This window comes from Gorilla gorilla, chromosome 6, assembly GCF_029281585.2.
Source record: "Gorilla gorilla gorilla isolate KB3781 chromosome 6, NHGRI_mGorGor1-v2.1_pri, whole genome shotgun sequence".
Lineage (NCBI taxonomy): Eukaryota > Metazoa > Chordata > Mammalia > Primates > Hominidae > Gorilla > Gorilla gorilla.
The window spans coordinates 145,038,136-145,053,640 of record NC_073230.2 but is presented as its reverse complement, the minus strand read 5'-3'; the positions used below and the strand labels follow the sequence as shown (position 1 = coordinate 145,053,640).

General features: G+C 39.4%; 1 protein-coding gene and 1 long non-coding RNA gene across 2 annotated transcripts in view; one reads left to right on the top strand and one right to left on the bottom strand.

The window, feature by feature from the left end:
- Positions 1-11,452, top strand: part of MTPN (myotrophin) — a 51,342-nt gene extending 39,890 nt beyond the window's left edge. The window contains exon 4 of the mRNA XM_004046277.5: positions 8,193-11,452. Within this exon, the coding sequence (XP_004046325.1) occupies positions 8,193-8,279 (87 nt within the window). The 3' untranslated portion in view covers positions 8,280-11,452. The remainder of the gene's footprint in view (positions 1-8,192) is intronic.
- Positions 3,213-11,910, bottom strand: LOC129523711 (uncharacterized). Its single transcript, XR_008667288.2, has 2 exons — positions 11,627-11,910; positions 3,213-6,020 (listed from the first exon to the last, which is right to left on the bottom strand). It is a non-coding gene; the product is annotated as an uncharacterized lncRNA (long non-coding RNA).
- Between the last annotated feature and the right edge of the window lie 3,595 nt (positions 11,911-15,505).

Here is a 15,505-nt window from a genome sequence, read left to right as displayed (position 1 = left end):
TAGGTTTTGCATCCATGGATTCAACCACAGATCAAAAATAGATTCAGAAAAATAAGTTAATAGCACAATAATTACAAATAATATAAATTAAAAAGCAATACAGTATAACAACTGGGTGACCCTTGAACAGTGCAGGGGTTTAGGGTTGCCAACCCCTGCACAGTCAAAAATCCACATAGAATTTTTGACTCCCAAAAAACTAATAGCTTACTGTTCACTGGAAGCATATAGATGACATAAACAGACAGTCAACACATATTTTTTGTATGAGTTATATACTGCATTGTTACAGTAAAGTAAGCTGGAGAAAAGACTATTAAGAAAATCATTACAAAGACAAACTACATTTACTATTCATTAAGTGGAAGTAGGTTACCATAAAGACCTTTATCCTCATTTTCTTTGCTTCAAGTAGCTTGAGGAGGAGGAATTGGGGGTTGGTCTTGCTGTCTCAGAGGAGGAAGAGGTAGAAGGAGGGACAGGAGAGGCAGGCACACTCCATGTAACTTTTATTGAAAAATATCTGCTTATAATTGGACCTGCACAGTTCAAACCCATGTCGTTCAAGGGTCAAGTGTATTTATATAGTGTTTACATTGTATTAGGTATTATAAGTAATCTATAGATAATTTAAAGTATACAAAAGTATATAAAGTGTGTATGTTATATGCAAATCCTAAGCCATTTTATATAAGGGATTTGGGTATCCAAGAGGGAGTTAGGAACCAATCCCCCTCACACACAGAGGGATGACTATATATGTAGTTGACTGTATTTATATTTGGTTCAAGAGAGAGAGGGTGTGTGTGTGTGTGTGTGTGTGTGTGTGTGTGTGTGTGTGTGTGTGTCCAGTTAGCACTTGGAGATCTATATATATATAGAAGTGCTAATTTTTTGCCTGATTTTATAAATTTTGTAAATTTTATAAATTTTGCATGGAAACAAAGCTGCTTGTTATTCTGTCAATTTATCAGTATAACTATAATCAGCATCTTCAAAACCTTGACAAAAGCCTCTTGTCAAGATAATGTCAGATAACCTCTGAGGAGTTTGAGAGTTTCATCCTTAAAATGTTACTAATCCAGTTTTCTTGGCCTATTTTTACATGCTAAGAACTGATAATGTACAGGGGAATTAGGCTGTCTGAAGTAAGAAGTAGATAAAGGTGACAAGCAGGTAAAGATATGTTCTTGTTGTTTCATGTGGGTATATCTTATCTTTCCAGCTAGATTGTAAATTATTTATGGGTGGAGATAGCATGACTTGAAGTTTTTTTAAACATTCTCCGTGTTTGACCTCACACTATCAAATAATACTTGATTATCTACAAGTGTGGCATTTGAAGATCAATAAATTACTTGCAATGCCTTAAAAACGTTTACTCCCTAGAATGACAAACAGCCTGTCTGTTTGGGTCACTTTAACTTGGCCATAGCAACCTTTTTCTCCTCCAGAAAACTTCAGAAAAATCAGCAGAATCATGCTGTAGGCAAATGAACCTAGTTCTGATTGTAATCAGATGTCAGCAATAAAGGGACTTCTATGTTGAAATTACCTGAAAATAAGTGAGTATGTTATATAGTGTGCTAGTAGGCAGGCAGCCTGTTCACAATGGAAATGCTTTGTTGATATATTCACAGCAGTCTGTCTTTAAATCTGCCGATTTAATACTATAATTATTTTATCAAGTTCCTTATATTTTTAGTTCCTATTTGTATCCGTTTTTTTTGTTTGTTTCAGACGGAGTCTCACTCTGTCACCCAGGCTGGAGTGCAGTGGCACAATCTAGGCTCACTGCAACCTCCGCCTCCTGGGTTCAAGCGATTCTTCTGCCTCAGCCTCCCCAGTAGCTGGGATTACAGGTGCCTGCCACCATGCCTGGCTAATTTTTGCATTTTTAGTACAGACGGGGTTTCGCCATGTTGACCAGGCTGGTCTTGAACTCCTGACCTCAGGTGATCTGCCCACCCTGGCCTCCCAAAGTGTTGACATTACAGGCGTGAGCCACTGTGCCCGGCCTGTATCAATAAACATGTATTGATTACCTCTTATTGGGCCTGTGCAAGGCCTTGGGATTGCAAAGACTAATAAGCCTTGTTCCTGCCCTCAACATAGTTAGTCTGGTAAAAGGAGACAAATATGTAAAACAGTCAGTGCCTTGAAGCATTGTGGTTGCTGTGACAAGAGTTATATGCAATGTGTAAAGACCCGAAGGAAGAAGAGGGCAATTGTGGTCTTGGAAGTTAAGGGGATAGTGTGTTATGTATAAGAATGTCATTACAGCTCCAGGTGCCACAATTGTAATTTCATAAAGCAGTTGACACTTGAGCTGAACCTTAGAAACTTAGTGTCTAAGAGTCCAGTAGAGAATTGAGGCACCATCCCAAGCAGAAGCAACAATGAGAAAAGTCACAGGGACGAGAAAGAAACCATGATGTATTAGAGTACAGTACGTTGTTTGGCGTAGCCACACAGTCAGGTAGAAAGGATTTAGCAAGGCCTATGACTAGAGAGGTAGGTAGTGAACAGGTTATGCCTTTATGTGTCATGTTATTTATCTTTATTCTATTTCGTGAGAATGCCATTAAAGGCTTTTAGGTATATGAACAGTATGATCAGACTGGCATTTGAGAAAGAACACCCAAACATTTAGAGTCTGAGTTAGAGTTGTGTAATAAAAAAGGCCGGGCGCAGTGGCTCACGCCTGTGATCCCAGCATTTTGGGACGCTAAGGTGGGCGGATCACAAGGTCAGGAGATCGAGGCCAGCCTGGCTAACACAGTGAAACCCCAACTCTACTAAAAATACAAAAAAATTTAGTCAGGCATGGTGGTATGCACCTGTAATCCCAGCTACTCGGGAGGCTGAGGCAGGAGAATTGCTTGAACCCAAGAGGCGGAGGTTGCAGTGAGCCGAGGTTGTGCCACTGCACTCCAGCCTGGGTGACAGAGTGAGACTCCGTCTCAAAAAAAAAAGAAAGAAATCATTGCATCAAAATGTTTATACCTGAACTAAAAAAGTGATGGTAGCAATGGAGAACCAAGGACAGATGGGAAATGTTAATAGTATGGTCTGAAGACTTAAGTAAACAAGAACTGCATACTGTCTCCACATCTTCTGGAAGATGGTAGTGTTCTTCACCTTGTTGGAGAATATTGAAAAAGGAGCAAGGTTTATAGGAAAAGATTACACATTCATTTTGGGAGAGGTTGAATTCAAGGTATTTATGGAACTTAAAGTAGGTAAGTCTGAAAGCCAGTCCTCAGAATGAGGACAATAAAGGTTGGACATGGATGAGATGATTAGGAAGAGCACGTTGAGCAAGTTATAAAGAGTGTTAAAGACCTGAATCCTGTATAAAGGACAGCCAGAGAAAGTAAAGGAAGGCAGGGGAGAGTAGAAGGAGTTGGTGTGGGAGGGAGAGGCAGGCTAGACAGGAGAATGTGGAGATAATACTGTCTTGAGAGTTAGGACCATAATGAGTTAGGAATGTCACTGTTCAGATACTATATATGTTGACTAGACTTGGCATTTAGAGGACGTTAGTGACTTATTTCAAAGTGTTTTCAGAACAGTATAGGTCAGGTTGCAAATTGTCTGTCATGTCTGACTTTTCCTTGTGCTTTAGAAAGAAAACCCTAGGTTGTAGTTGTCCACATGGCAGCCTAGGTAATCCTTGTGTCTCAGCTTTCCTTGCAGTAATTATGGCTGTGTGTCTAACTTTTAGGCTACTGGGATATGCACAAATGATGTGTGTCACTTCCAAATCATTACAAAATATGAAGCCACTTGCTGTGGACTTTTCTCCTTATCTAGAAGGCTAGAAGCAGCTGTAGGATGAGCCAGCTCCAGACATATGGGTGAGGAGTGTACCCATGGGAGATCAACAGAATGGAAGGAACTTAGGTCCTTAGATGACCTTAAAGGACAGAGCCACCCTGCCAACCTCTGTGTGCTTGGCACTAAGACTGTTTTATAAGCAAGAAATAAATTAACTTAGTTCAATTCATTGTGTTTTAGTTTCTCTCTGTGGTAGCAATTTACCTTAAGAGTAACAGAGCAATTTACCTTAAGAGTAACAGATTGGTTCATGAATTAGTCTGTTCTCACACTGCTATAGAGAACTACCTGAGACTGAGTAATTTATGAAGAGAAGAGGTTTAATTCACTCACAGTTCCTCAGGCTGTACAAGAGGCATGGCTGGGGAGGCCTCAGGAAACTTAAAATCCTGGCAGGAGGCAAAGGGGAAGCAGTCATATCTTCTCATGGTGGCAGGAGAGAGTGTGAAGGGGGAGGTGCTACACACTTTTAAGCAACCAGGTCTCATGAGAACTCTACTCTATCACAAGACAGCACAAGGGGGTGAGGGGTGGTGCCAAACCATTAGCACCCGTGATCCAGTCACCTCCCACCAGGCCCCACCTCCAACATTGGGAATTATAGTTTGACTTGAGATTTGGGTGGGGACACAGAGCCAAACCATTTTAATTCATTAGTTTGTGGGACTGGGGAAAACTCAGGCTGTTACTGTAAGTGTTACCTTCTGATTCAGTCATTTGTGAGGATTGCATAGGGTTGCAATATTGGAACAACAGAGAGAAAATGACTAGTCATATTAGTCTGCTAGGTGCCACCAAGAGCAGTATTTACCTAGAAATAATTTGAACATCACTTACTTAACTATAAGAATTGATAAAAACACAGTTTTTACAGACCAGGATATAAAAGTTAATCTTGACAAAATAGAAAAGCTGGCAAATTAGGAGGTGGAGGGAGTGATGGGAAGGTTGAGAAAGTATCTTATAAAATTACTTCATGAGAATTGATGGAACAAGAAATACAGGTTTAAATAAATATCGTTTACATTTATAAAGAACAAAATATTTTAAGTATAAGAAATTGAGAAGGTCTGGGGAAGGGTGGTAGTGGTGAGCTAAAGGCCTATGTATGTAGCAGGAAGTCGAAAGATAAAATCTAAAGTTATAGCTCAAATATCAGCATGAGTATATTATTTAAAGCTATGCAAATAATTAAAAACAATTAAAAAAATGGTTTCTTCAAGGAAGGGATAGGGCCAAATATACTTAAATTCTTCAGTTACTTCAAAACTGGTTCATCTTTTTTTTTTTTTTTTTTTTTTTTTTTTTTGAGACTGAGTCTTGCTCAGTTGCCCAAGCTGGAGTGCAGCATCACGATCTCATCTCAGCTCACTGCAACCTCCGCCTCCTGGGTTCAAGTGATTCTCATGCCTTAGCCTCCGGAGTAGCTAGGATTACAGGCGTGTGCCATCACATGAGGCTAATTTTTATGTTTTTAGTAGAGATGGGGTTTTGCCATGTTGGCCGGGCTGGTCTCAGGTGATCCACCTGCCTAGGCCTCCCAGAGTGCTGGGATTATAGCTGTGAGCCACTGCGCCTGGCACTAAATTTATTCTTCAGTATTGTATCCCTTTTGATGGTATTACAAATGGAATTTTTAAATTACATGTTTGAATTGTGAACCTTTTATCATTATGAAATGTCCCTCTTTGTCTCTAGTAATTTTTTTTATCTTAAGGCTTCTTTTGTCTGATATAAATATAGTCACTCTACTTCTAATTACTCAACTATTTTTAAAGAAGTATATATGTATACATATTTAGAATAGAAGAGTAGAAGGAAACACTAAGATGTTAACATTAGTTGTATCTAATGTATAGAATTATGAGTTTTCTGCAGTAATTTTGCATCATAATTAGGAAAAAGGTGACATATACATTTTAAAAATATTTTATCTAAATACTTCTGGTTGCAAATAGCAGAGATAGTCAACAAGCAGAAAAGGAATTTTTGAAAAGATACTGGCCTAGTTGCAGAATCAACAGGAAAAGCTGGGCACCAGGTTGAGAAGAGATTGAGCTGTGGCAACTGCAGGGCTCTGGGTAGTAGGAACTTCTCAGCTGTTTCATCGAGGTGGTGCCCCAGAAATGAGTTCTAACTTCTTATATTCTCTTTTGATCTCTTCAATCAAGATTCAAAATCTAGGAGAGAGTATTCTGCTTTCAAATCTTTGAAATTTGGTGAGGAAAATAAGCATCTAGGTTTTATAATCCTAGGACTATAGAGGACCCTGGGAATGGTTAAGGGGAACAGAAATACAGTTACAATGAATATGATCTAGTATTTGGTAGCACAACAGGGCTACAGTAAATTGTTAACTGTTGTTAACAACTTACTGTTTACATTTGTTAACAATTTACTGTGTAATTTAAAATAAGTAAAAGAGCGGAATTAGAATGTTCTAACACAAAGAAATGATAAGGGCCCTGATTTGATCATTACACATTGTATGCCTGTATCAAAACATCACATACCCCATCTATATATATAACTGTTATGTACCCATAATAATTAAGAATTAAAATTTTAAAAAGCAAGAGGGGACAAATGATTCCCCAAGATGAAATTAGGGTGCTGCCATCAAATGGAGGGAAATAAACTCTGAGAGAGCTAAAAAGCAACAGAAGTTCACTATAATATGTAACTGTTAATGCAGAATTATAGTTGATAATGCTAGTCATAAAAATAGCCATCAAAATGAATAAGAAATAACTTTTTTTGAATACAGTTATCCCTTAACCATTGTGGCGGGACTCACAGCACTGAAGTTCTCACGGACTGACGTCTCTCCCACTTGACCCTGAATTCCATGTCTTCCATGAAGCAGTTAAATTCATTTAGAAAATGAGGAAATAGAGACTTTTATAATAATACTGAGGAGGACTTTGTGATAATTTAACACTTCCTAAAATGTCATCTCCTCCCTGGTTTAACTAATCAGCCTGTAGTTTCTTGTCAAGACTCAGCTCAGGCATTTTACCTCATCCCGGAAGACTTTCTCCCTTAAAACGCCCTCCTGCCACATCCTGTTCTGATTATGGGCCTCTCATCCCTGTTACTGTTCTCTTCCCATGGTGTTGTGTTGGTTGAGTTGTCTGACTCATACCAGCCAGACTGGCAGACTCTTGTCTTATTTTTCTTTGATTCTCCAGTCCTTTACACAGTATGCGCACATTAAACATTCAGTAAATATTTGTTGAGTGAATGGGTGGATTTGCCAGAGAAAAGGATAAGGCATCCCATCTAGAGCCCGCATGGATAAAGGCATGAAACACAGCAGGAACTGGTGAGAAATTCTGTAGGATTAGAGCATGGAGCGGTTAACTGGAGAAGAGACTGGTAAAGCTGACCAGCGTTAGCCTCTAAAGGACCATATATGCCAAGTTTAAACAATTTTGTAGGTGTCAGGAACAAGCAGAAGAATGTGTGAGATTTGGCAAGGGGAGCGGGTCAGGACTCTAGAGAATGTGTGGTGAATAAATACTGGCTGGAGCTAGAGCTGGTAAACAGAACCCTCAGATGGTAGGATGTTGTCTCTGGGAGTTAAGAATCAGACCTGGTTTGGGAGCAGATTAACCTACCATGCACCTAGGCACTTTTCCAGGTGCTGGAGTAGAGTGGTGAATTACTGCTCCCATGGAGCTTTCATCCAGAAAGGGTAGACAGATGAAACAACATACAGGCACAAAAGGGCACATATACACTCTCAAAACCGGAATGCCGCGTTGCAGATAAAATGTTCCAAGGCAGCACTCTCCAGGTTAAGCGTTCAGAGCAGTCTGGTGTCTGCACTGAATATTTCCCTACAATATCGCAGGGAACCTTCTTATAGTCCGCATCTCAGGCATTTGCTGCGAAGTTTTTACAAGTAAAATGATGAATACAGTATATGTTCTTGATGTATATAATACTGAATGCACTCTACAAAAAGTGTTTCAAATAAAAAAATAATTTGTCACAGGAATACTTCAGCAAAGTGATTTACTTTTTCCCCGTTTCATACTGCACATAGGGATATTATTTTTAAAGCCTAATTAGATAAATATATGATAGTATAAATAAAAGCCAGTGATTGCCTGGGTTAATTTTGTACCTTACAATTCTTAGTGCCTGAAAAATAATGTGGCATTTTTACAATTAATCCATAACGTTGCCAACTTGTTTGTTTTTCTGCAGTAGAATAGACTCCACTAGTAAAGGAATTTTTAATTCTTGATGTAAACATTAACCTGTGCCATGCGATCTAGTCTTACATTCCCTTCCCCCAGTTGTGGGCTCATTTAATGATAAGGACCCTTTCCTCTCTTTTCCAGGGTGCTGATAAGACTGTGAAAGGCCCAGATGGACTGACCGCCTTTGAAGCCACTGACAACCAGGCAATCAAAGCTCTTCTCCAGTGATGGATGGATGGACTGATAACTCCGGAAGAATGACTCTCCTGTGGCCTCACACTGCTGCCTGTCTGTCTGTCACTCTCTATCTGCCAGCTTCTTCAGCTAAATACTTCAAGAGGGGTGAGGGGAGAGAGAAATTCATAACAAATCAGACTACCAGAAAAAAAAAAAATTGTTTTGGAGGAGGGGCAAAAAGAACCATGATCAGGCTTTTACTGGGATTCCTGATCAAGTAAGCCTCTTCCCTTTCTAATAAAATGTACACCTTATACCCAAGGGAGAGCAAAGACAAAATACACCAGTAACATTTGACCTTTTCAGCTCCCTAGCTAATTTATTAGATTGTGTTGAAGGTCTGATTCTACAAAGGCCAACTCTACATATTTGGTAGCCCTAACTGTCTGAGCAGTAGTGGCTGCTGTGATGTAAACTTAGGGTGCTGAGATAAGCAATTAGCTCTAGCCTTCTGCCTTAAGAATGCACTCTACTGGGGATTTCCTGGCATAGTTAAGAGCGCTGCCTATAAGGTTGGTGACCAAATCTTTCCTCGGTGACTTTAAGCTTTATGTGAAAGCTTAGTTAAGGTGAGGAGGGGCACACTCCTAAATTGCTGGATGACTGAACTTTGGATTTTCTCTCCCCTTTCACATGGATTTCATGTCTCTTTAGATAAAACTGACTAGTTTTATTTATAAAATCTTAAGTTTTGGAAGTCTATAAAGGAGAAACCATTCCAGTATGCATATTTTTCTCTCCTCTAGAGTCATACATTTATATAGCATTGAAACACTTTCAAACTCCTGCTGGTAGTAAAAGGGGATTTAAAAATAGAATCATAGCCATAAGCCTGTTAGTATCATATAAAGAGAGAACAGTTATCTTAGTACCTATGGATTTTCTTTATTTGCTGTTTGAATGGATTGACCTTGGTTATGTGTTGAGAATTAAGGAACATTCTTTGGAATGCCTCTCTCAGACCCATCTTGGAGGCTGATTACTTACTGCACCAAAGCTCTCACTGGGGTGAGATTTACTGTTTGGACAAATTTAGCCCCATCCCTTCAAAAATACACTTGTAACCAGGTTTCCCAGAGTTGTTGATAGGCTTCTGCTGAACATATGCCAACCCACCTGCATAATATATTTTTGTTGCTTTTATAAATCATGCATCACATAAAGTGTGACAACTTCAAAATGTATTCTCTGTTCTTGGAATACAGTGCCCTAAAATGGTGTTCTTATGACCTGCAGAAAATATTTACACATATTTCCAAATATTTATTTCATGAGCAGTACAGCTAATTAAAATATATAAGCTTAAATTTTATATCTTACATTTAAAATATTAAGATTCCTTTGACTTGCCATCCATATAAGCTTGCTAAAAATATTAAGACCAAGTCATGCAATAATTGAATGTACCTCAAATTTTTAGAGAGGGGAGGGTGGGTTAGGGACTGATACTCAGATTGTGGATAATAATTGAATTGATTTTTAAAGGCAACATAGCATTCTACAGCAGGGTTAAACTATTATCAAGAACAGTCACCCTGGTTAATAACAAGTTTTACTGATCAGTTGCTGGTTGATTGGTTGGTTGGCATGTGGGTGTGTGGGTGTATAGGTGTGTGTGGGTGTGTGTGTGTATTTTTCCCCATGAGTCCTTTTTTTTAATCCTGTGGCTTTTTCACTTACAATTAGCCTAACCCTGTAATTTTCCTACATCCAAGAAAACAATCACAAAGTAGTGGTTTAAATACTTTGTTGTATTTGGCTAATTTTGCTGTCTTAATGCAGCCTATTAAGAGTTGGGTTAAAAATCAGTAATCAGTACTTTATTACATCACTGAACTGAAATATGGAGACATCCTCGTTGAAAATGGAGGGCACTCTATCAGTCTATAACCATCAACGTAGTGCAACAGGGTGTTTTGATACCTTTGTTTTCACCTCTTGACATAATGCTATTTAAAGGCTTGAATTTTTCCCTTTATATAATTTTCACCTTTACTTTCAAAGTGTTTTGTTGTAGTTGGCTATTGCAGAGAGTGCATTGTCCTATCATTCCTAAACCTGGTCTGCTTTCTACATTCATGGTATGGAAACCATGTGATTCTTTGTACAGTTTATCCTGATGTTCCTTGTAATGCAGTAGAGGCTATTTCGCCTTCCCTCCTTTCTCAACCTTTTTGTAAACCCTATAATTATGAAGCGATTGCTTGAGAAAATAACATATAAACATAGAATAGAATAGACTGACCAAGATGGTTCACAGTTTCTTTTTTTAACTAGGTTATTTATAATGTATTTCTGAACCACTTGGCAGACAAATTCACAACACTTAATGTTCATATTTTGAGTAAAGGAAGCTAAAACCATGTTTGCTTTCTGGTACTACATGCATTAGCGAAAGGTTAAGTAAGTTTTGTTCTCCACTGAAGTAATACTTAACATCTCAGAAAAAATTTTGCATGTTCTGTAGTTTTGTATTAAATCAGTCATTTCATATGCATTATATCAAGTACAAACAGGTAGTTTACCTGTTTATAGTAGTGTACTAACAAAGTCTCCCTTGCAGCTTCAGACTGTTATCTATAGGCTTATCGTTCAAATACAGCACTTGAATATCCCAAGTAGTTCTTCTACGCATAGCTCACCTTTCTAAACCCAGTTAAGCATGGAAGAGAGGTAGTAGGTAGGTGCAGTGTGTGGAAGCTGCAAACAAGTAGGCCTTTTATTCATTGATTTCTTTTCCCAAGTACTGGATTTTAAATCTGTATGTATCTGTTTGATATTTTTTTCTAATATTTCAATTGAGCTGCTGTTTTCTTCCATGCAATATTGTATACTCAATTGTGTATAGAAGAAGCTGGTGAGAGTGCCCTCCTACATAAATAAGCAATTGCAGTGTTTTGCATGCAAAATATAAAAAATTTAAATTGTCCTGATTCTATTTTGTAAATGGAGAAACAATCATATCTTTCTAAGCAGTAATGGAGGAAGACTAGTGCTTTGTGCATTTTGATATATTTGAGTTCATTTTTTCCACAATGTCATACTTTTGACGCAATTGGGTTTCTCATAAGTATCCTAGTTCATGTACATCCGAATGCTAAATAATACTGTGTTTTAAGTTTTGTGTTGCAAGAACAAATGGAATAAACTTGAATTGTGCTACAGCTAATGTGTCAGCAGCATTTTTCTCAGTTATTATCACCTTCCTTTTGTAGTCATCTCTACAACTATACCAGAAGCTTGATTGACTCAAACATTTAGTTAATCTTATCCCACTTCTAGAAAAAAATGAGTGGAGGGAAAATGAAACATAAAGATTTAATTGAAATAAACCTTACCAGTCTTTGAAAGGATTTGCTTTTGTGTCAGTCTCCTGACATTGTTTTACTGTAACTTCAGTAACGCTCCTGGTTGACGGGGAGCAAGGTGTAGCCAGCACATCCCAGATCGTCAGGATCTTCAGGGGGCTTGAAGAAAATGGAGTCGTGGTTAAACCTCTGATCCTTTCATTGCTCATCTAAGTTGCTCCACATTTTTTGGAGATCTGCATTTCCCAAACTCAACTACAAGCACTTTTTTAGAGTGTAATTTTCAGGATGAGTGATCACTTTGAACCTTAAAACTGAACAAAATTAAATACAAAATCAGTTTGATTGTGTTGTAATCTTGTTAGCACCAGAAGACTATTCTGCAGTTTACTTTTAGTGATAGAAAAAAATATATATATGTGCAGATACTAAGTTACAGCAAAAGCTGTATTTGAGAACTTTCACGTTGTTGACTGAAGTATAAATGGGGACCATGTGCGGCTTTAGGTGGAAGTGTTTACAGAAATTTTTTTAAGTTCTCATTTTAAGAATTGGAATCTAGGACCGGCGCAGTGGCTCACGCCTGTAATCCCAGCACTTTGGGAGGCTGAGGCAAGGAAGACCACTTGAGCCCAGGAGTTCGAGACCAACCTGGGCAACAGAGGGAGACTGAGTCTCTACAAAAAATTAAAAAACAATTAGCTGGGTATGGTGGCAAGTGCCTGTAGACCCAGCTACTTGGGAGGCTGAGGTGGGAGGATTGCTTGAGACTGAGAGGTTTGAGGCTACAGTGAGTGAGCTGTGTTTGTGCCACTGCACTCCAGTCTAGGCAACAAAGCGAGACCCACTCTGAAAAAAAGAATTGGGGTCTGTAAAGAAAGTTTAAATCTGGTTAAATACATTTTAAAGGGACTAGAGTCCCCTTATATAATGATTGAAGAACAGACCAGTATATGTGGATGGAAGGCACACATCTGGTGGAAAGAAAGAGCTTAGAGGGAAATGAGTTTGCCATTAGAGAATAGCTGTCATAGAACTTTTCATGCAGCACAGTGTACCAGACCACCATAAGATTTTTTTTTTTTCTCTTTCTGTAGCATCAGTGATTCTCAAAATGTGGTCTCTACACCAACAGCATCGCCATAACCTGGAAGCTTGATAAAAATGCAAGCTTTTGGACGCTAGCCAAGACCTACTGAATCAAACTCGGGCTGGACCCAACAGTCTATGTTGTAACAAGCCCTCTAGGTGATTCTGATGCGTGCTGAAGTTTGAGGACCATTGAATAACACCATAAGAGCAAGAAACAGTCAAATAGCCTATAAATAGATGCCATCAGGCATGACTTCCTAAAGAGAAAGTAAATGGAAGCCTTTAACATGTGAAATGTAGCAAAACTGGCCAAGTTTTGAAGCTCCAGATGCCCAGGAAAATCTTTAAAAATGAGTTTCAAAGGTATATTCTGGCCAAAAGAAGTCAGGATGAAATGTAACAATGGTTCCAAAGGTGTAATACTGGTGAAAATGACCCTTAGTTATTCTTAGGGGGTTCTTCCGCCTTATGTCCCCAAAGCTGGATTCCTGAGACTCAAGCCTTACCCTTAACCTTACCTTTCCTTGAATTCCAAAGTAAAGTGGAAGGTGGAAGCCGGGCACAGTGGCTCACGCCTGTAATCCCAGCACTTTGGGAGGCCAAGGTGGGCAGATCACTTGAGGTCAGGAGTTTGAGACCAGCCTGGCCAACATGGGAAAACCCCATCTCTACCAATAATACAAAAATTAGTTGGGTGTGATGGCGCACGCAGCTCCTTGGGAGGGTGAGGCACAAGAATCGCTTGAACCCAGGAGGCAGAGGTTGCAGTGAGCCGAGATCGCACCACTGCCCTCCAGCCTGGGCAACAGAATGAAACTGTCTCAGAAAAAAAAAAAGTGGAGGGCTGGGAGAGACATGCAAAGAATTCTTGTGACCTATGACATGAACTGCAGTCTCATGCTTTTTATATGCAGGTCATTGTGGGGTGCAGGACTGGCAGGCAGAGCCACTCCGGGAGGAAGTCAAAGGCTGCTTTCTCAGCCCAATGCCCCCGTTTGCTGTCACAGTGTGCTGTGAAGATGGATTCCCCACTGCAGTGGGTATGCTGCTGGCTTGGAAACAGCAGCCTTGGGGCAGCCAGGTTCCCTGGAGTGGAGTGTCCCAATTCCTCCGCACAGTGGAGTGGCTTTTGCCCTCCGTTTTTCTTTATGGGTGGCCACTCATCCTATCCAACTAACTAGGTCCTGTGTCAGGTCAACGATCTTACCCAGATACCAGCCAGATCATCACACATCAGCCATGGGATATTTTTCTCCAAGGCTTTTACTTCCTTAAAATATGATTGCTGATTGAGAAGAGAGAATTTAACAACAGCTTTAATAGCACCTGGCCCTCGACAGACATTTCACTGTGTTTGTTCTGAATGATGACGTAAAACCATTATACAGTAAAATGTGAAAACAGCTTTGATTCAGTAAATCCTGCCCTAGAAAAGACTATTAGAAGAGCCATGAGGCTACCTGTGTCCATGTACCCAAATATTGACCGTGGAGCCTCATAAGTACTACTGATATCGATTGCAAACTGAAATCGATGTGAAGACAAATATCACAGAGTCATAACAATTCACTGAGGAAATGCTGAGCGTGGGTCAAATGCAGGTCACTGTGAGACATCATGACACATACTCAGGCACAGCTATACATGACAAAGCAAAACAAAGCATTGTCTGGCCACTCCAGCAACTTCTATGATTAAGCAGCTGAAGCAGCAAGGATGGTCTTATTTCCACTGTTTTGATAGAACAGTGGATCACGTGTCTGGCAACACTCGTAGCAACAGCATCTTGTCACACAAAGGAAAATAATACATAGACAATTCCTAGCCACCAGATGTTGGTTTTGAGAATACTACTAGATAGACTTTTTTTAAATAAGCTATATTTTTCTTCTTTTTTTTTTTTTTGAGACAGAGTCTTGCTTTGTTACCCAGGCTGGAGTGCAGTGGTGCAATCTTGGCTCACTGCAACCTCCGCCTCCCGGGTTCATGCAATTCTCCCTGCCTCAGCCTCCTGAGTAGCTGGGATTACAGGCACCCACCATCACGCCTGGCTAATTTTTGTACTTTTAGTAGAGACGGGGTTTTGCCATGTTGGCCAGGCTGGTCTCGAACTCCTGACCTCAGGTGATCCGCCCGCCTCGGCCTCCAAAAGTGCTGGGATTACAGGCGTGAGCCACCACGCCCATTTTTCTAAGGTTTTACTTACAAATCTGGAAGTGTCTTGTATACCTATATCCTCTTCCTAGCATCTAATAATGTTCTGTATGTTTATACACATCCCCTGTGGCAAGCTACCAAATCTAATTACGTCACTGCTACTCTGTGATTTGCTAGTCAAATTTCATTAGGCTTGAAAGTCTTCAGATCAAAACTAATTTATGGTAATTTTTCAGTTAATAGTTCATGAGATTAGACCACAACACTATGAACCTAGAAACTCTGTAATATAACATTCTTATTTAAAATTATCACTTAAGGGAGTTAGGGTTTTATGACATTTTGATGTTAGTTTCACCATTTTAACTGAACATTTACTATTATCTGGGGACCATTCTAAATATTTTATGTGAACTGACTCATTTGATCTTCCTAATAATCCTATGAGGTGGGAATATTGCCATCCCTATTTTTAGATGATCAAACTAAAATGAGAGGTTAAGTGACTTGCTTATGGTCACACAACTAGTTAGTGGTAAAGCCAGGCAGTCTGGCTATAAAGTTTGTGCTTTCTACACTTATATTGCCTCTCCAACTCTCACTGAATCAACTAATTACATTTTATTCTATGAATACAGCTTTTTCTAAGACTCTTTAAAA